The sequence below is a fragment of the Colias croceus genome, chromosome 20 (genome assembly GCF_905220415.1).
Source record: "Colias croceus chromosome 20, ilColCroc2.1".
Classification (NCBI taxonomy): domain Eukaryota; kingdom Metazoa; phylum Arthropoda; class Insecta; order Lepidoptera; family Pieridae; genus Colias; species Colias croceus.
The window spans coordinates 3,011,897-3,035,297 of NC_059556.1; the positions used below are offsets into that span (position 1 = coordinate 3,011,897).

At 32.7% G+C, this 23,401-nt stretch overlaps 1 protein-coding gene across 1 annotated transcript in view; it reads right to left on the bottom strand.

Moving 5' to 3' along the window:
- The window catches only part of LOC123700890 (atrial natriuretic peptide receptor 1), a 245,144-nt gene that overhangs the window by 151,895 nt on the left and 69,848 nt on the right, over positions 1-23,401 (bottom strand). The window contains exons 3-4 of the mRNA XM_045648257.1: positions 23,033-23,222; positions 588-771 (exon numbers count right to left, since the gene is read on the bottom strand). Coding sequence (XP_045504213.1) covers positions 588-771; positions 23,033-23,222 — 374 coding nt within the window. The remainder of the gene's footprint in view (positions 1-587; positions 772-23,032; positions 23,223-23,401) is intronic.

Here is a 23,401-nt window from a genome sequence, read left to right on the forward strand (position 1 = left end):
GGTTTATTCCTTAACTAGCGGTCTGTAAAAAAACTATGAACTGTGAAAAAACTTTGAATTAAGATGATTGGAACTTTAACAAAAGTTATAAGCTTCTTGTCAGGACAATAAACCATATAGAAATTTATGTTCAAGCGACGCGCCTTTGGAAATAATCCTGTGAAGTTTTTAGTGGGCAATCAATTTTACTTTTATAAAGAGAAAAGTAATATTTTATAAGTTTTCCCAAAGTGAAGTTCTAGCATGTTCTCTGAGTTTTTATAATAATAAGAATCGGTTCCACAGCTTGCTGTTAGCGTATATGTATATATAAAAAACATTAGATATGTTTTTTTAATATTTTCTTTTTAACAGATAGGCTAAACAGAACATAATATCCGAAAGCTGTGAAACTGGTCATATTTATTGTAAACAACTTACTTACCTTAATTGTTTAGTTTTTTTTGAGGATATTAATTATTATAGGTTTTACAGCACGGTTGCCGAGAGGCTAGGCGTTGTCCTGCCACGGCAGAAAAACGCGGGTTCGAATCCCGCCCGTGGTCGAATTTTTTCTTTTAATTTTTTAGCTTTAAAATGAAACTTACTGTCTCATAACATCAATGATGAAGTACGCCATGTCCTTAAACCCCAAAGGGCTAGTCCTGACCAGCATGTAGTACTCGTCCTTGCAGGATTGCTTGCTTTTCACGAAGTCGAATGTGAAGCCGCCAGTTGTGAGCACTGGGATACCAGACATGCCCAGGAACTTGGTGATTCTTGCCACGGATGCTGGAAGAAAAAGGTGAATTAGAAAGAAATAATAAAGAAAACTGCTTTAACAGAGCACAGTTTCTTATAAAATATGAAAATGAGTGGTTCTTGCTATGGATGCTAAAAAGGATATTGTACTACTGTATCCATCCACTTTTCCTCAACTTTTGATGTGTTAAGTAACTTGATTTGTATTTATAAGAGAATTGAGGTGAAATTGAGTGAAACTATATTATGTGTTTTCAGAAATTCTTCTTTGACCCTGAATCTACAGCTGTTATGTTCATTCCAAATTGAGTGTAATCTAAAACAGACAGACTTTTTTAGGTCGATATCCACGACGATGATAATAATTTGAAACTTCATTCACCATTACCACGAGACAACCTAAGCCACAGACAATAATTATACCGAAAAACAATGAAGTCTACTACCTAAACAATGAAGTCCCGTGTCCCCGTAGTGGGGTAAGGGGCAGATGCATTATGCATACATCTGTTTCACTGATCGATTTTCTTTAGGGACAAGTAGGTGATCAGCCTTCTGGCAGAAAGCTTCTGTGTCTTGCCAGACCGAGACATTTTTTTTTCGTCTACACCGGGAATCGAACTCAAAAGCCCTCGGTTCTACGCTCACGCGTCAACCACTGTACCAAGGAGACGGTCTATATTAATATTTAATATATAGGTCTATAATAAAGCAACCATAGTAATATTTATTTGCCAAAGTTAATTAGACAATGTTTCGAAGGCGTGGGCGTTTGTTGAAGACATCAGGTGATTGTTTGTATTGAAACACACACCCAGCCCTCACGATTGACAGGGATTAGATTACTAGTTAACTTGCATTAATGTCGTAGTTACGACAGTTTTTATATCCCTTGTAACTCGTCCAAGAATGTACTTATTACATAATAATTAGTATTATTGTAAAGAAAGTCATGCGATCTACATCAGATAGATCTAATAAAAGAAATGACCTGCATTTGAAAAGTAGAGAAAAAAATGTTTGCGTGTACTAGTGTTCACACGTAAGAAGTGAAACTTCTTTATGACCTCATTTTTCAAAAAATAATTTACAGAAATACGTCGAATCACGCGTGGTAGGGATAAGAAAAAGATGGCGCGTAGCGGCGTAACGGAAAAATATCACGCGTAACTAAATTTTTTTTCAACCCCGATAAAAAAGTTTCACTTCAATAAAACACAGTTTTGAAAGATTTGTCAGTAGGTACGCCATTCCTACGATATTCGACGAATTTTAAACCAAGGATTGAAATATCAAGCCTATGCATATTATGAAATAATGAATGTTATGTTGTGGTTATTTGAAATAACTATCGTGCTGTAAATTCATGAGCTTAATATACCTATTTTAAATTATTTTGAATCAGTTCAAATCAAAGTTTAAACGTAATTCATGTTTGAATTAATTACGTATAAACTTGAAGACAGTAGGTACACTGAATTACATTAGCTATTCAAGAAATGAAATATACTTTATTGTAAAACATAAATTTATACAATTATTAAGATACGAGTATCAATATCTTTAATCTATACTAATTTTGTTTGTTTCTTTGTTTGAACGTGCTAACTTAGGAACTACTGGTCCGATTTGAAAAATTCTTTCGGTGTTAGATAGCCCATTCATCGAAGAAGGCTATAAGGCGCTAGGCTATAATATCATCACGCTAAGAATAACAGGGGCGGAGCCACACAGGTGAAACCGCTGAGCGCAGCTAGTTACATATAAACATGAATTACTAGACAGTAGTAGCTATTCAAGAAATGAAGTATACTTGATTGTAATACATAAATTAATACAATTATTAAGATACCTATATCTTTAATTTACTTATTATATATTATCATTTCACCAGCCAATCCGACAGAGAGAACTAAACTTATGGTGGTAATGCACTATTATAATAAACATTAACTACCTACCTGTTTCATTTATTTTTTCACTATATATTTCATATGAAAAATAACGAAAGCAGACAGGGTAATATCACCTGCATAATTTTTAAATGCAAATTTTATGCCATCAACAACACATTTGCGATGAATTCAATTTTCTTAATTGCTTGTTGATTAACTGAAAACATTGTGAAGTAATTGGAATAAATTATCCTAATTAATTTACTATACTATAATATGTGAGACTAGTTTTCACTTGCGGTTTTACCCGCGTTGTGCTTTTTGTTACCTAAGTGATATTAATTTTATAATAATATTAAAAGCATGTCTATTACAAAGTTAATACTCCCAGGGGTCTAAAAAAGTTAATAACTGCACACACCCTTTATAATGAATATTACATAACTATAATGTGCCTAATATTCAATATTTAAATCTTAACAAGTAATGTAACGCCCGCGGCTTCGACCGCATAATCAAAGGAAGTTCCCATAGGAAAGAGATGTTACATCGCGTAAAATAATTATGTTGTTCTCTAGCCTATTTAGGGACTTAGACAGCAAAATCGTATCATAAATAATTAATGGATCCTTTGCGACGTGAAAGATAGACAAACAGACAAACACAATTTCGGAATAATAATATTGTAAGTATAGTATTAATAAGAATATTTTCTAATTTTAACATTTACCATAACCTAAGTATACACTTGCTTATACTAATTTTATAAAGACGTTGGCTACATCAGCTTTATAGAATTTCTCTTTCTAGATTTTACCTGTATAAGTAAGAAGTACACAACATACAGGTATAATTTTAAAACTGTGAAGTGTTAATGTCAGAACACGTATCTGCTCTCAAAGAGACTTTAAAATTGTAATTATATCCCTGTGTTTGTATTTTAATGTTAACAAATGTGATGAGAGCTTTCACTCGCAAAGAGTAAATGCTAAGTTTTAATCATGAAAACTTTTAATTATGAATGTGGTATTATACCACGGAATGGTAGAAACTAGTCATCATTTCATTTATTTAGCTTATACACAGTTTAATAAATATTATATTATATTTTATACTTACTCGTTCCAGTTTATTTTCAGAGTTTATTGTAGGTACATCCTACTATAATAGTATAAATGTGAAAGTTTGTGAGAATCACTGACCTCTATAACTATACGCTGGACTGGCTATCCCATACAAAATGACAGCTATTTGCTGTGCCGATTCAAAGCGCCCCCGGTGAAAGTTCTGAGAACTAATAAGATTACAAATTTCGTCGCTTCGTTTTGTTTACACAGGTTTAACCTCTGGATAATCTGAGTCTGAATCAAAAATAGTGTCGGTAATATTTCTATCATTGTAGTCGATATCAGAAAAGTTTTTATCGATAATAAACCATTTGTTTTGCATCACAAGTATTAGTTCCATTCCCCCTCACTGGCCTCACCGTTGCCGTCAGCGCCAAAATGGCGATTTTCAAATAGGCACAAAAAAATGACAGCAGTAGCCTGTCCAGCGTATAGTTATAGAGGTCAGTGGTGAGAATGGATGGATGGATGGATGTTTGTTACTCTTTCACGCAAATACCACTGAACTTATTAAAAAAAAAATTAGGTAATATATATAAATAATAATAATAGCTAAAGACCAGAATAAGACATTTTTATGCAGGAAATCCCACAAGAACGGGAACTATGCGGGTTTTCCTTTGAAAACGCGGGCAAAATCGCAGGCGTAAATTTGTACATATTATAGATCTATAAAAAACGTAAAATTTTTGTAAGCTATTTCTCAAATTTTAAAATGAAAAGGAAATTAACTTTTATTAAATCTATACTTAACAATATAAAGCTGAAGAGTTTGTTTGTTTGAACGTGCTAATCTCGGGAACTACTGGTCCGATTTGAAAATTTCTTTCGGTGTTAGATAGCCCATTTATCGAGGAAGGTTATAGGCTATATATCATCACGCTACGACTAACAGGGGTGGAGCCACGGGGGTGAAACCGCGCGGAGCAACTAGTAATAAATAAAATAAAACTCTGTGTCTCTACTATAAATTCTACCACATTTTTCATCAAATAAAAGAACGATTTGAATAATAGTAAAATAGAATATAGAATTTTCTTTTCGTGTTTATACTTTTATTGATAAGTATGTACTTAATATTTTAATATAATATTAAGTAAGGGCTTTTAATAATTGGTCAATCAACAAGCAATTACCAATTCACGTAGCAAAATGTTAATCGAGTCAAATTTGCATTTGAACTGGCCGCTATCAATACTTCATTCGGTAATTTTCTGCTAAATTACAATAGGGATAATATTAGGAAATATTTAAAAATACAAAGAAATTTAAAAAGGCTTTCTCTTTTTTTGCTCTACCATATTGATTAAATAAATTAACACAATATTACGAATGTTACTTTTTATTACTGACAAAAACTTTAATCCTACTAGGGTTTGGTTTAAAATAAAGAAGCCTACGTTTTATCCTGGGTCTTCAACGTTTTTCATATAAATACCTGTACTTTCATATACATATATAAATATAATTAATAATTATTATAAAGCTGAAGCGTTTGTTTGCTTGTTTGAACGCGCTTATCCCAGGAACTACTGATCTGATTTGAAAAATTTTCTCAGTGTTAGATAGCCCATTTATTGAGGAAAGCTATAGGCTATATAACATCATGATAGGATTGAAAGAAGCAGATCAATGTGGGTAAAACTGCGGGGCACAGCTAGTTCCAAAATAAAAAGGTACTTACTTCGAATTATCCGTAGTGTTATAACACTAGGTATACCCTGTTATAGATAACCTAACAGGCAAAATGTAGCATTATAATATAGATTATAGAAAGATCTATTAAGCGCGTCACACACGGTGAAGATACTATAATATTTTATGTTAAGATACTCTAATATAAAATGTTATAACAGGATGGCGGTTCTACAGGGGTCTTAGTACACAATGACAAAAAGAAAAATGATGGTCAGAACCCTGATACCGGATACCTTAAGATACTATAACGTTTTATATTAGAGGATCTTAAGATAAAATATTAAAGTATCTTCACCGTGTGTGACATAATAGCATAGATAATTTATACTATACTACATAATAGGGATAGTACAATAACCACAAAGGGGTCGTAAAGGCTTCAGCGAAATTGGCCCATGACAATGTATTTTAGAAGGTATTGGTGAATGAGGTGCTTTATTTGAACTATTTGATTGACTAGTTTGAAGCCTTGGTTCACCTGTCGTGTTTCAATAGGAATTTCCATTCCCTATTTCCAGTCCTCGCCTATTGTTTCCGCGACAAAACGTTATTACGTTCATAGCATATAAACTGTATGTTGCTTCTGCAAATCAGTAAACTGGCTTTATTTTCAATTTATTTTAATGTTATTACTAATTACACGCTACGACTTTTACAACACATTTTAAGTCCCTATTTAACTTGAATTAATTTTTACAAATGCTAACGTAGTCCTTCGCACAAAATATCTTTGAATAATTAACTATTAGATAATTATTCAAGAATTAGGTACTGCTAGCGTTATTTCACTAATCTTAAGTGTTACATATTAATTCTTAAGATTATAATATACAAGCTGACTATAACTTAAAGCCGCTCTGGCATTAAAATAATCCTCTCTTTAACTTTAACTACTATAATATGAATATTTGATATAAACAACTTTTCGTCTTTGTAAATTATTATAAGATTTTGATGCCGAAATAATTGCTAAAGCTATAAGTAGGTACCAGTAATATAAAACTGCAGAGATTGCTTGAACACACTGAATTACGCTAATATCAGGAACTACTGAAACGATTTTTTAAAGATACGTGATTCCTGAGTATAGGCTATGTATTATGTTCTACGAGGGAAGCCAGGGCGGACCGCTAGTATTATATTTAAACAAACAATTGTACGCTTTGAATTGGGCTAACAAATATTGTAAATTGTAAAAAAATTTGTCGAAAACAAAACAATATAAAGATAAACAAAACCTTTGAATCCTTTATCATTTGAAGTGGTTCCTAACATTAAAATGAATTTATATTCAGAAGTAAGCCTCTTCATAACAATTTGGCTAATTGGTTTAATATTTGGAACATAATTGTTGTTATTTATTTGTTTTATACAAACATAGATATTTCATCATTGTTATAATATTAATGTTCAATACAAGTCAATGTAGGTTTTTTAAATATTAGGCAGAACATTTTTCTGGTTTTGGGACGCGCTCTATGTGCCTTATATGTACATATTTAAGTGTGATGTGGTTACAAAAAAATTGAATAAGAACCATCCAAAAATATACATACTTCTATTTTGTGTGGATGCAACAACCATAGACTTTCTTCTCTCTATCACATGTAAGCCGACGATGTCCAAATCTATACCCAGTCAACTCTTGCTGAATTGCCGAACGCTATTCAAACAATGAATAATGACCTAAACTCTGTCGTTGAGTGGAGTAACCAGTTCGGACTGAAAGTCAATCCACTAAAAACGCAAGTCATCATTGTTGGTAGCCCATCGCTAATCGCGAAGGTTGACTGGGTTTCACTTCCTTCAGTTCATTTGTGTGGCTCTCAACTTCCCTACAGTAAAATCGTCAAGAATCTCGGCATATACATTGTCTTGGGATCCTCAATTGAAAGAAGTGAGCAGGAAGCTGTATGCCTCCGCTGGTGCTTTGCGACGACTGCGTAATCTTCTACCCATTCCGACAAAGTTAGCGCTTGCTCATTCCCTTCTCCTATCCCACCTTGACTATGCTGATACATCCTACCTTGACCTTTCTGAAGCCCAGTTGGATAGGCTTGAAAGACTACAAAACTTCTGCATCCGATTTATCTTTGGTTTGAGAAAATTTTATCACGTCTCCGACTTCCGTAAGAGACTGAAATGGCTCCCTATCCGACTGAGGCGAAACTCCCATATCCTTCATCTTCTGTACTGTGTGTTGTTTGATCCAAAAGCTCCAAGCTATCTTCGAGAGAAATTCAAATAGTTTGGAAAATCCAAAAGTGCACGCCTCATAATCTCATCCTTTACAATAAAATTGATTATTTATAAAGAGTACGTGACTATAAATATAAAAATGAAATAAAATAAAACATTTGGAAAAGTAAAGAAAGCGGTACCGTAATAATTGAGCTATTTTTCTTGTGGCCCCACCTAGATGTGAAACTGCGCAGGTTTAAGGGACTGACTACCAACTTATTTTTTTAAACCTTGGCTTATAGTATAAAGAATCGAGTTTATAATGGTGAATTTTGAGTATACTATAAAAAAAAAAAAAGTCGATATTTTTTTTGTTTATTTAATAACAATTAAACCACATCGAATCAGACCCTGAAAAATGAAAGGGTTCTATTCCTGAGCATACTCAAGCGTAAGAGATAAAAAAAGACTCGATTAGTAAAGTATTTCGGTCGCTATCGTGTTAACAAGAAAAAGGATCCGCACATACAGACACACGGACGTCCAAGACAGAACTTTTTTAAACTGTTTTTTAACTAGTTTAAATAACAAAAATGACATCAAAAATATCATGAACGTTAAAAATAGTGTTTTTTCTTAATATGTGTGTGTATGTATTATCTTACAAGTGCAATGTATGATACATAAAGACATTTTAAGTTTGAAAAATCAGATGTTTTGCGCGAAGTGACAGTAGTACCCACCTCAACGCTTCGCTTATGAGGCGTGCAATACTTGAGCTCGAGTAATCTACGCTCCTCTACTAACCTTTTACTTCTAATTCCGGCTCACAAAACAAATTTCTTTCACAATTCGTTTGCGGTTCGTGCGGTTCAATTATGGAACTCTCTCCCCGCAAAGGTCAGAAGTGCTCAAAATTTGAATGCTTTTAAATTTTTATTAAAAAATTATTATCTATCTCTTGTGTAATTGTGTAGCTGTCGTATTTACGTTTATTTTTATTTGTTGTTTTATTCTTTTTTTCTGATTCCTTCTTCTCTGCATAGTTACTAATATTTATCATGTGTATATATTATATGTGTGCTATGGATATATATTTGTATGTGTATTTATGTATTTATTGTATGTAAGTGTATGTATAATTATTTATTACAATTGTTATCGTATTTATGTATTTATTTATTTCATTATTTTTATGTATTTTATATTATGTATTATTATTAGTAAGTAGTTAAGTACTTATGTTTGCTTTGTATAATATGTTTACCTATTTTGTACATTTTCAGTGTGTTAGTATTGCCTTATTTTTGCTCACCCACATCATATTGTTAAATTTCCTCTGATTTTTGGGTTGCCTGGTAGAGATCTCTGCCTAGCGATAAGGCCGCCCTTTGCTGTTTCTTGTCTTTATTATATTATGTATTTATGTATTTTCAATGCAATAAAGAATAATAAATAAATAGACTTTATAAATATTAGAAGGTATTAATAATTTAATTACATTTCATACCATACTAGCTTATAGTTAAAAGCATATAGTTCTATATAGTTTTCAAACTTGAACCTAGAATCTAGCTCATAACTACCCTAAAGGCAATACAATTATAAAAACAATATAAGTTTACGACCCTGTACCTTTTACACAATATTAATTCACTAATTAGGAACAAAGACCCAAGTTTTTAAATAAGCCCCTACTTATTTTAATAAAAGGGCCCTTTCAAAAGTTAAAGGAAAGTAAACTGTATTTCGTTATCCTAAAGTTCAATTTTAAAGGGTTGTTTTATCATGAAGGCTGCCTAATAAGAAATTAATTATTCACCAACAATTTAGTGTGAAATAAATTTACAGAGGTACTAAAATTTGCTGATTAAGGAAATTGCTTTCAAAAGGAGTATATTTTCCCATTTTTTTCAATATTTATTATTTATTTTCCGCTCATATTCGTGGCTTTTTGACTTTAGGTCCGCCGAGGAAAACGCACCTCTTGCAAATGCCTCGCGCAGCAATGGCTTCGCGAGGCTGCTCGCTCTGTGAGGACCACCTAGTTTTTTATTTCAAAGACATCTCTAATTGAAGTTTGTAACACTCATCCATCGTGTTCCTTGACAGAGGCAGACGGGCTATAAATCATGTGATATTATTTAGTACTTAGTGCAAATAATGTCTCTACTGACTTGTGACTACGACTATCAATCTTAACTCTTAAGCGAGACAATTGAACATAAAATTATATATTTAGTACGCAAATACACCAAATTATCTTCTGACAATTTTCTTATACGTGTATTGGTATCGAAAAAGAGTAAAGGTGATGTAAGTATTCTTTCCAAAATTACTTTCCGTTATAATATATTTGATGAAATAATAAAATAGGTATGAAAACTGACATTTGCGATATGATATTGCGATATTTTAGTGTTATTACGAACAATTGCTTATCTCATTATTGACTTTTGGATGTATTTTCTTTGCCTTATCTATAGGTACTATTATTATAAAACTGAAGAGTTTGTTTGAACTCTCTTATTTCAGGAGCTACATTTCCGATTTTAAAAATTCTTTCGGTGTTAGACAGCCCATCTTATCGAGGAAATCTATAGGCTAAGACCAACAGGAGCGGAACAACACGGGTGAAAACGCGGGTCGCAGCTAGTTCTGAATAAAAATGGATAGAATATATTCGAATAAGATTCGAATTGGAATGAAACGTTAACGGCTTATCCCCCGATCCTCGTAATCCCAAATAAATCATTGATATATGGTTGGATTATTCGTAATTGATTTATTTGATGTTATTATGGGTAAATTATTACATTGTCCCAATGTAAATGCTTACGAAAATATTATATTACAATCGAATTCAAATAAATTAAATTAACATACTCAAAGTCACCGTATTGTGACTTATTGTGTTATACATACGTTTTTGTTAATAAAAATATATTTTCAATAGTATATAATACCTATTACACTAACACGAAGTATGATATTTAAATACTAGCTTTCGGCCCGCGGCTTCACTCGCTATATCTAAAACATGCAACCACTCCATTGAGACATGAAAAAAAGAGAGAGAGCAGGCTCTATAAACTTAGTTTAAAAATAAAATAGACACATACACCATCCTAGTACATTTAAAAGGTGTTCACAGTTCAACAATGCGTAGGACGTAAGACAGAACTACGTTAAAACTTAAAAGCAATACAAGCTTCCGCAACGCAAATAATTATCTAAGAAACCTTTGAAAAAATGTTTGCGTTCAATTCCTTATGAATAGTTGTGTGGGCAACTACTAATTCCCATATAAGGTTTCATTGCTTTTTTGGATTTAATCATTCGTAAATTAAACGTCTCCGCCAATCTAAATGAAACTTCTAAAACCCGCGCTATTTTCTTCGTATAATCTTTCTGTATGAACCTGCCTTTTATAAAAAAGAGCGTGTGTGCCGAGCACACGTGTCAGAAGTGAAACTTATTTGGCAAGATTCAAAGATACCAAAATCGTCACCTTAATCCATGACGTCACGTTATTGCCACGACCTTGAAATTATACTCTCAATGTCTAAAGAACTTTTACTTCAAAAACCTCATGCCACCCTTGTCTATAAGATAAACCTTTTAAAGACTAAAGAATTAAAGATGCTTCTACACAATTCTACAGTTGCAAGTAAGTACTGGTACAGATCCTTTATTCCTTTGACGAGTATCGACTGAGGATTTCCGTCTATTGACACAAGAAACAAATTAAATTGGATCCTATTTGGAATGGTTTAACCCTAGATAGCTAACGTTACTAGAATACCATGAGATGCTAACCATTCGACTTTTTGACGAACAAATTTAAAATATGTTTTTAATGAAATTTAATGTAATTATATCCGAGATTATTTTTATAATAGAAACTACAGGATATAAATTAAAGATATTTTTAGCAAAATATAATATTTTTTAGAGTTTTAAGTACAAAATAACAAATCTTAATGGCACATGGTTACAAGAGATCAAAAAATGAGATAAATCTTAGATCAACTAAAACAGAAACTTTTACATTTTTTTCTTATATTATTTTTATTTAGTATATAAGTAAAAATATGTATGTTTGTATTATTATATTAAAAAGTTATATTTTATTGGCACAATTAGGACAAAATCCAACTTAATGCTTGCCGCAAATGGCCACTTTGCAACAGTTGCAAACGTTTCTTGTCATACGTCTGTTTTATAGGAACACAAGCCACAAATCTTTCTTTTTCCTTGTAGGTACATTTTCGAAGTCTGATTGAGAGTCTGAACCAGGATGGATGTTAGGTTTCTTTGATGATTGGTTTATGGTTCCGTTTTCGTCACACAAGGAAAGCAAGTAAACCATCTTGCTCGGCTTTGGTTTATATGACAGAGTAAGTGGCCTGTCATAGCAGAACATGGATGTTCCAACTGGTCTAGTTCGGTTGTTCCGCATTTCTTCTGGAATTTCTCTTTTATTAGCCCTCAAAGTTCCAACTAAGGTTGTTTTGTCTTATATTGGCCTGAGACAAGTGGATAATCGAATCGGAAGCTAATAAAGACTCTTCTTGTGACTCATCAGATTGATTAGGCGAAGGTGCGATCATGTTCTTCAGTAAGTATTGGTTCATCAGTGTCCGAGACCTCGTCCTGAAAATCACTTTCCACATCATCCATCAACAACTCGTCTTCACTCTCGCTGTTAGATTCTTCCGTTGAAGGGAAATAATCGTCATCATCCAACGCCCGAGCAATCGCCTCATCTGTGATATTCGATCTCCCTGACATTCTGTACTTTGAACGGAATAACTAAAACAAAACAAGTAAAAATCAACACTAATAATATTAATAAAAAGTTACACGTAAGCTAACCATTCGTCAAAATGACGAGTGAGTAGTAGGTATCTCAAAAACTATGCAACTTACCGCTAAATCGCGACCGCAGTTCGACGCAGCTTGGCTCGCACTGAGTTAGTTTCACACCGCACGCGCACAACCGAAACGGTTAAAAAGAGATGGTGATATATTCATTCAGTATTCGTCATTTTGACGAACGTTAGCTATCTAGGGTTAATGGCAGGTCTTATATTTGAAAGGTTTTGGAGTCTAAACTTGGTTTGGAAATTCAAGGAAATATTAAGTTTTAAGTCATGACTGTACTTTTTCTGGTGCGTATTGTACATAATAATTATAAAAGACTCCTCGGTTTTAGCGAGTGTCTTAGCGAGATGATATTATATCCTTCCTCGATAAATGGGCTATCTAACACCGAAAGAATTTTTTTAAAATCAAACCAGTTGTTCCCGAAATTAGCGCGTTCAAACAAACAAACTCTTCAGCTTTATAATATAAGTATAGATGTTATAACTAATTACAAATTCATCCGCATAACCAGCTAAACTATCATAATATAAACATACGTTACTGTTAGAAAATATTCACTATGTTACAATACGTTGAATTTTATTTGAATTCGATTGTAATATAATATTTTCGTAAGCATTTACATTGGGACAATGTAATAATTTACCCACTATAACATCAAATAAATAATTTGCGAATAATCCAACCATATATCAATGATTAACTTATTATATTTCAAACAAAGCTAGATAGAAGATAGCAAACATGAACTTAATTAACATTTATGACAAAAAATCTACATAAATCCTAATTAAATTAATGAAAGGAGATTTCATAAGTTTGTGTTTGTGTTTATGTTTATGTTTGAATTTGAGTTTGAGTTTGTGTTTATGTTTATGTTTATGTCTGTGTCTGTGTCTGTGTCTGTGTCTGTGTCTGTGTCTGTGTCTGTGTCTCTGTCTGTGTCTGTGTCTGTGTCTGTGTCTGTGTTTGTGTTTGTGTTCGTGTTCGTGTTGTTGAGTTTGTGTTCGTGTTCGTGTTCGTGTTCGTGTTCGTGTTCGTGTTCGTGTTCGTGTTCGTGTTCGTGTTCGTGTTCGTGTTCGTGTTCGTGTTCGTGTTCGTGTTCGTGTTCGTGTTCGTGTTCGTGTTCGTGTTCGTGTTCGTGTTCGTGTTCGTGTTCGTGTTCGTGTTCGTGTTCGTGTTCGTGTTCGTGTTCGTGTTCGTGTTCGTGTTCGTGTTCGTGTTCGTGTTCGTGTTCGTGTTCGTGTTCGTGTTCGTGTTCGTGTTCGTGTTCGTGTTCGTGTTTGTTTGAGTTTGAGTTTGAGTTTGTCCGTCCTACTAATATTATAAATGCGAAAGTTTGTGAGGATGTGTGTGATTTTGTTTCTCTTTCACGCAAATAATACTGAACCGATTACAATAAAATTAAGCACACATATAGAGGGTAACTTGGATTAACACATAGGATATGTTTTATCCCGGAAATCCCACGGCAACGGGAACTATGCGGGTTTTTCTTTGACTGCGCGGGCGAAGCCGCGGGCGGAAACCTAATAATATTATAAATACCTTTTTTGAATTAATAACTTAATGGGAGTACGTATTTTTATGGTGTTTTTATAGCTATATCATCCCGCGGCTTTTATTGTGATCGTTTTACTGCCACTGAATATTCCTGCGTAGTTCCATCTATTTTTTTATTTACTACATTGAATATATACAACATCTTTGGAATATAACGCGTTTTTATATGATTTTTTAATTAATGTCGAATTAAAATAATACCTACCTATATACTGTAAATTCTATGTCTATAGGTACATACCTATTAAATACATATTATATAAAGCTGTAGAGTTCGTTTTAACGCGCTAATCTGAGGAACTATTGCACCGATAAAAAAAAATCACCGATTTATACATCCATGATCTATACTTCCTTCTTCGGTTATAATATAATCTACTAGCTTACCGCCCGCGGCTTCGCCCGCTTTGTATAAAACCTAATAAATTATATACTAAAACCTTCGTCTTGAATCACTCTATCTATCAAAAAAACCCGCATCAAAATCCATTGCGTAGTTTTAAAGATTTAAGCATACAAAGGACATAGGGACGGAAATAGCGACTTTGCTTTATACTATGTAGTGACCACGGCCGAAGTTAGGGTGAACCACTAGAATACTATATGCCCATTTTAAAATGTTGTCAAAAAAATTGCTTTTCATACGAAAAGCTAAACGCTCTACAGAACTTTGTAACAGAATCCAATAAAGGGTGACGTTTCCACAGTCCACACAAAGTGTAAACCCAACGTGGTTTCATTAAATGCTCTTGCGTGTATTTCAAATCGATAAAATAACAATTCACATAATATTGTTTATGTTGTTTTAATATCGTTTGAATTTACTTACAGCAATAAAAGGTTGCCTGGTAGAGATTGTTGTTTAGCAATAAGGCCGCCTTTTGTGCAAATTATGCTTTTGTAATAGGTACCACTTCTTTTCGCATACTATTGTTTTCTCATATTTTGTTCAATAAAGAATTATAAATAAAAACTTGTATTTCGCCCGCCGCTACGTAATCTAAAACTTAACAAATTATTAACAAAACCTTTCTCTTAAACAACTATTTTTTAGACGAACTGCATATTTTGTTGCGTTGTTGTAATTATCTAAACATAGATCCCTACATCTACGGACTAGTTACGTAGTCAGTATTTTTAAAACTACCTATATTATGATAAAAATGGGTATTTGAACGAATTCTCATGGCTGTCGAAATCTTATTAGTTACAAAATCAATCTCTTAATCTCCATTATATCTAGAAATAATATTATAAAGCTGAAAAGTTTGTTTGTTTGTTTGAACGCGCTAATCTCAGGAACTACTGGTCCGATTTGAAAAATTCTTTCAGTGTTAGATAGCCCATTCATCGAGGAAGGCTATAGGCTATAATATATTATCACGCTAAGACCAACAGGAACGGAGCCACGAGGGTGAAACCACGTAGCGCAGATAGTCTAGAAATAATCCTGCGTTTCTAATTCAGTCTTAAATTACAATTAGTGTTCATAACTAACTTATGACGATTTCTTAGAAGCTATATATTACCTTCGACAAGAATTAACATTACAATCTAACGGAATTAAATGGAAAGTAAGTAAAGTAGGACTAATTAGTTATTCCAAAAGTTGAACATGGTAGAAAATAAGCTGGTAGCTAAATAAAATATAAAGGATTCGCAGACATAAGGCAATATTAAATTTCTAAATAATATTTCCCAGAAATTGGGAAACTGAAATTTTTGTTAATTATTTTAATAAACAGTACAATTTTTAACCCTATTATTTCTAATTAGTTAGTAAAGATGATTAAATCGTGTTATAAAATCACGTGTTAGACTACTATTATAGGAAAAAGAAATTAGATCGTTATAAAAAGCCTCAATAAAAATATAAAACGTAGTTATACACACATATTTGTCTTTATGATTGTAATAGACGAAATATTTAATGTAAGTAGTAAACCTTTTTTAATATCGCCTGTAATAAAACCATACATAAAAAGGCATAAATAAATCTAGATGCCTTATCACCAACACAAACAACGAAAACTTAAAACTATAACGAACTTTAATACAAACTGAAAAGGGGTACATGCGATTTTCCAGGCGACTCACCTCGAAATTGCTTTGACAACGTAATGCTATGAAGATTTATGTATTTCGATACACTGTATCATTCCACTTATGCATAATATTCAGATTGGTTGAACAGCTGCTGTGAAATCTATACATTATAATTTTGTGTGAAATCCTTTGTCACCTTATGTTTTGGGGCAGATTTCACAAAATAATTATTGTAGAAGATTGTTTTCTTGATTCGTCATCGTACTATATAGGTATACTATTCTACTAATATCCTAAAGTTTAATGTAATTTCATGAATATTGGGATAAATAGATGAAATAACTCTTTCACGCTAACAACTTTCAAACATTTCCGATCTGATATTATGTAATATAGGTACATAGATAGATTATAGTCTGGATATGCACATAGGATACTATTACCCAGGTTAAAAGAATTAATTGTATATCATAGAGATATTTTAATTGCTCCGTTTGAAATAAAATTATAATTCAAATGACTAACATAATTTGAGAATATGGAGAAACTTGAGCGTCTGCAAAATCTTTTTATTCGATTTGTTTTCGGCCTTCGCAAATTCGACCATGTCTCTATCTATCGCAGACGCCTCAAGTGGCTCCCTATTCGCCTCCGTCATCATCTCCACTGCCTTCAATTACTATACCGTAACCTTTTCGATCCTTCCACTCCTTCCTACCTTAAGAATAACTTCATTTTTCAACACTGCGAAAACTACTCTCTTCGATCAGCTGATAAACTTATTTTGTGTATTCCCTCTCATCGCACCAATTTCTATGCGGGTTCTTTTGCTGTCTCTGCCGTCAAGTTATGGAACTCCCTACCTTTAAAAATCAGACTTGCTCCTTCCTTATCCTCTTTTAAACATCATGTCCGTAATCATTTCCTCTTAACTGCCTATAATTCGGATTAGTTTATGTAGTATACTTCTATTTAGACATATTTATTTATATATAGTTACTACTATATATGTAGTATGCATATGTGTATGTATGTGTATCTTATGATATATTTATATTTCATATATTTATTTAATTTTATTATTTTAATTTTTTTTGTTTATTTTTACGTATTTTTATCATGTACTGTATAACATGTGTATATATTTTATTGTATTCTTTTATTATTTCTACCCTATTCTAAAAATATGTTTTATTTTGTTTTATTTCGCTTCTTTGCCTTTCTCCCCGTGGTTGCCTGGCAGAGATCACTGCGTAGTGATAAGGCCGCCCTTTGTGCTTTTTAATCTTATTTTTTGTAACCTTTATGTATATTTTGTTTCTTGCACAATAAAGTGTTAAATAAATAAATAAATAAATAATTTATTCTTCGTATTGTTACCTCTTGAAACCGCATTTTAATAGCATAACAATATATCAATTGCAATGAAAACATAGCTTTCATCCAAGGTAACATAATCTCTTCGTTAATAGCCGTTAAGTGTTCAATGAAGTGACATAAGAATTCGTGCAAACACAGAATTGGGTCAAGGGTGTCTGAACGAAAGTGCTTTTGATCTCTCTGAAATGTTCTTTGTTTTTAGTTTATGTTGTTTTCAACTCACTTCAAAACAGAGGTTCTCAATTTGACTGTATTTTTATTTCTTTATTTGGGTTTGTGACCAAAGAACTGTCGATTTTGTAAGTAGCCCCAAAATTTAGTTTAGTTCTGACAATTCGTAGGTTTTATTTATTTATAATGCTTTCTTTGGCTTATTAGCATCAATAAACTAATGTAAAGTATATCATAATATTATTATATAGATGCATAACATACCTAAATAGATAATGGACAACCGATAAAAAATGAGCATTTACTATACAAATTTATTACATTAAAATCATTACATTACTGTTTAGTTGTTGTTTTTTCCTATTAAAGTTAGTTTTGCTACACGTATTAGATTACGTCAGCTTGAGTTCGTTGTTATAGTTCGTGACTATTAATTATATATTAAAAACATTTATTATGTAGTATGAATCTTAAATTATGTATTATGAAATCTTAAAGTACTTATAATTTATTTTATTCTTATAGAAAATGTGTAAAGCTTGTGAAAATGGATTAATGTTTCATGTACCAGCTTCTGTAAAATAAAATACGTGGATTATCAATAGTTTATAATGAATTAAATAGTTGCAGAATCAAGACAAAACAACTTCTTTCATTCCCTTTTTAATTTATTATGCACCACTGTCCATCATACTCAGCATTTGTCCCAGTCGTTTGGGTTTACCGGCAGAGATCGCTGTCAGCAATAAGGCCGCCCTGTGTACATTGATAAGTTATTATTTGTTTTAAATGGTGATAAGGTTTACAATAAAGAATTTTTCATTCATTCATTCAAATTAAAATTCGTTTATTCAAAACAAAATTTTTGATCGTATATCACTCTCTAATGCTTCGCAATATGAATCCTGCAGTATATAGTACCAACTACCAACCAACTACTACACTATTATATTATAATATAACATTAGTAATCTTCTTACTCAACAATAGCAAAATAAATTCTTAAGTAAAGAAGATCTTGCTACTTTTCTAACTCAAAACTCAACTCACAATAGCCGATTATTTATAAAGATATCTTCTTCCTGTATTTCAGGCTTGAAACTCAACGGACCATAGAAAAATAATCTCTTTAGTGAAGAACATTTGGTACACAATTTTTTTTAACAAAAGTGTACGCTTTCAATCCAGAGGAAAATACGACACAATCGGAAGGGAATCAGAAGTGCTGCTAAGAGCTTTATGTAGGTACCATTCATTTTATATTGAACGTATTTTATAATATGATATTGGATGTATTCATAATATGTATTGTTTTATTTTTTCTCTCGACCTACCCTTAAAAACTTCATTGAGCTGATTACCTTCTGGCTTCTACCTTGGTTGCTTGGAAGATATCACTACTAAGTGATAAGGCCAAATACACTAAAATGCTTCTTGCTTTTGTTTTTGTATAATTTAGTACCTGACTGATTAGTTGTATTAAAGAGTAAAAATAAAAAAATATTTTGAAACTTTGTTGAAATAAAATTTTCTTAATACTGATCACTTGGCGTTTTATTTGTTTTAATTATACTAAACTAAATATTTTGGTGATGAAATAAATACAATAATTGCTTGTATTTTTAACGAAACATTAATAATCCAACAAATAATAAAGAACACTTAATAAAAAGCTGAAAGTAAAGAAAGACAACTTTACAATGATTTCGATTCATACCTATCAGGAGTTATGCTGTATTATTTTTCTACGTTACTTTTGTAGACATTTCTTATTTTTCTCTTGAAAAACATTAAACTATAGTAACATAAAAATAGTTAATTTCATAGGAATATGAAAAATGATATTATTACATTGACCGTAATAAAACTACATAAAAATGTTTATGGGGCCTTTATTGCTTATAAAAGCATCTTTTTATCATTGTAACGTAACGTTATTCGAAATATTATGTCCTTAATCTGTCTTTATTGGCCACTACACTAGTGCTTTAACTTCGTATAAAAATTATGCTTTTATTTATAAATAGGTATCTATATAAAACCTTTTTCTTTTATATGAATTATTATGTGATTATTAAAGTGAAACTTTTATTACATCGTCTCAAACTTTTTGGTCTGTGTATCGCATGTCGCGTGTATCGCGGCTGCCGAGTAGGTATACCTACTCGGCACGCGACATGCGCTACACAAAGCAGTGTTCGGAACCGTTCGAACAGTTTCACTTTTACCGTGGTTTCATAAAACCACACAACATTTTATCATATAACAATACATTTTATATCTATTTATTTACATACCATACAACAAGCTGAGCCTAAGATAAAATATTATAAAATTCAATTGCCTTTTTTATTAAAGCAGTAAATATATAATTTTGTATGAGAGAGAGATACGTAAATTTTAACCATACTAATACGTATTTCAAATGTGAAAACCTGCGTGTCTATTTCTCTGTTGACTGTTATACATACTTTAATGACTAATCCGCAGTTCCGATTTAGATAAAATTTATATAGATAATAGTTGTTAAAAACATAGAACCAAGTATAGGCAGCCATTAAAAAAAAAACGTAGTTTTGTTCGCATATGAAACCGCGGGGCACAGCTGGTTGTGTCATAAACATTCATTCTTTACTCAGAATGTAATATAATATCTATCTATATTGATCTTCCACAATACTGTAATTGTATACGATGCAGTGATGAAAACTTCCTGGAATACTGCGAGAAATATTAAGAAAAATATCTAAAGAATTGTAGTTTATTTATTTTATTGTTTATTACATTTTATAACACACAATTTACAGTCTTTAATACACTCAATATCTCTAAAATTAGTTCTCGACAAACCCCAATTCCTGAAAAAACAATTGAATGTTAAGAGAAGCATGTTAATATTTAAAACAAAGTTCTAATGAAAAATTACAAAGATATTTCAATATTTCGATAAAATTTTCAATTTAAAGTATAAATGCTATCATTTTAGATAATTATTTACAGCTCCATATTTAAAATAAAGTTTGCTAAAAAACATTCACACATCTAAATTTAGTATTTATCCATTAATAGCATTTCCATGTCAGAATGTAGGGTTTATTAGCAAGAGGCCTAAAGGGCGAATAAGGGTTAAATCCTGTTATTGATAAGCCTATATCTGGATTACTTCTACACGTTTTCATTAATAGTTAAAGCAGATGACATCTTAAATTAGCCTTCATCATCATCATCATCACTGTCAGCCTACACTCGTCCACTGCTGGACATAGGCCTCAGTCATGGCACGCCACTGAGCCCAAATTAGCCTTACTCTTCTCTATTTATAGTTTTGTAAAAACTAATCTGATATATAAGTTTGTGTAGGAATAGTTGTTTCCTTCTCTTTAATGGTGCTTTTACACATTCGTGAGAATAGCGAGGCGAATAACGAATACGCATGTGCTAACAGTGCACTAGCTATTTAACTGGAGATTCGATTGAGAAATGGCGTACATAAATGTGCAGATACACCATAAAGGCGGTACCACAATAGTGCGTGTATTCTCGCTCACGCCGCGAATTTACGGTATTTAAGTCATGTCCTCTACATTCACAAGATGCTCGCAATCATTCATGAAACTCGCCCTGAAATTGACGTAGAAGCTACTGCCAAAATGCCACGCCCATTACAATTCTTATGGGTTTCTATATTTACTATGGCACGGGGCCGCGAAAGTGGATGAATAAGCGTGAACGCCGCGTGAAGCAGGCACGAATCCTTTGTCACGGCACAAAATACCGACGCTGGTAGGCGAACAGGCGCGAACGCACGTGAAAACCGTCAACAATCACGTTCACGCCTGTTCACGGAGCGACAATGTGGAGCCGCCATAAAGCAAATGCTTGATGGGATCTGTATGGAATTTGACACGGTCATGCTCTGGGTTAGTTCATGGACATTTTTTTACCGGAACTATACGAAAGAACTCTGCTGACAAAATTAAAATTGTAAATAATATAGTCATTCCATACAAAGCAGTAATAGAGTATTTGCTACTTAAAATTTAAGCAAGAATCATAGTTTTGTTTTAAACAGCTACATATTAGGAAACTATTATTTATCAAAAGTTTTGATATACAGGGTTATTTGTAAAACACCGGCAACCTCGCAGGACAAGATAGCTAACATCATAAGTAACAACATTTGTTCTACGACTTTTGGCATAACGCAATAAATTATTTTTAAATGATTTTTTAAGCTTTTATTGTACTCTCCTAACATTTGTAAGTCTATGTTCTATTCATTATCGAAAGGACGACGCGACGCCCCCTTTCCCCTCCCGTTCGCTTCTTGTTTACGTAATGTTTGGAATGCGCGTAGAGTTTATAATATTCAAACGAAAAATTAAGTGAATATTTATTTTTGTATGAAAATAAAATCTAACAAATTATCAAAAGTCGTAGAACAAATGTTATTACTTATGATGTTGGCTATCTTGTCCTGCGAGGTTGCCGGTGTTTTACAAGTAACCCTGTATAAACCTCTTTGTATAATGTACTAGTGGTCCGCCCCGGCTTCGCCCGTGGTACATTTTTACATTTTCTCTACATAAGAACCATCCTCGTACTTCAAGGAATGTAATAAAAAAAGAATTATCGAAATCGGTTCAGCTGGTCTTGAGTTATGCGCTTACCAACACATTTTGCGATTCATTTTTATATATAAGAAAGATAATGTATATATCAAAACGTTCAACTAAACTTCAATCATGAATTTGTATGATCATGATGATTATGATTGAGAGTAATATAGACTGCTATATATTAAGTAGATTGACCACTAAGCTCATGTCAAATATAATCGGTTCAATGTAGCTATCTGATCTTTTGCAGTAATGGTGATAACAATGATGATGATATACAGGGTGTCTCACTATTGGTATACTAGGCGCGAAGGAACATGTAGTTTTGCATACACTGATCACTTAAAAAATACTTTAACGACAAAATTACGTCAAAAATTTTTTGCTAAATTTTTCCTAAAAATTCATATTTTCTTCTCATGCTTCGCGCAGCCGGCATATACCGCTTCTCTAATGTGAGCCTTTTGTCTATGAAAACATAATCTTAAACGATAGCTCACGTGCTGGTGGCAAAGTTGGGCGGGTTGCTTGTTATGGGTACATAGAGTTTTAAGAATTCATATATTTGAAACAAAAATGCGTCTGGAATTTTATAAATATTTTTACGTACAGGAGGTTATAGTTTTGTATACGCTAAGTATACAAAACTATAACCTCCTTTGAGCTTAGTATACCAACAGTGGGACACCCTGTATATAAGTAATATAGATTCAAAAGTTACCCAAAGCAAAATCACAAGCTGGTCCGAAGAAAACCGTAGCGCAGTCATTGTACGCGTCAATGGCGGATATCACAGCATACGCTGCGTCGCAGTCTGTGACGTCATACGTCATCCATTCGAAGCTGAGCCATGGAGGCAGTAACTCCTTCACAGCATCTGACTGCTCCGCTAGTTGGAGGACTGGCTCCACCTGGATGAACACAAGAATTTACATATTAATCTATACTTATATTATAAAGCTGAAGAGTTTGTTTGTTTGAACGCGCTAATCTCAGGAACTACTGGTCCGATTTCAAAAATTCTTTCGGTGTAAGATAGCCCATTCATCGAGGAAGGCTATAGGCTATATATAATCACGCAAAGACCAAC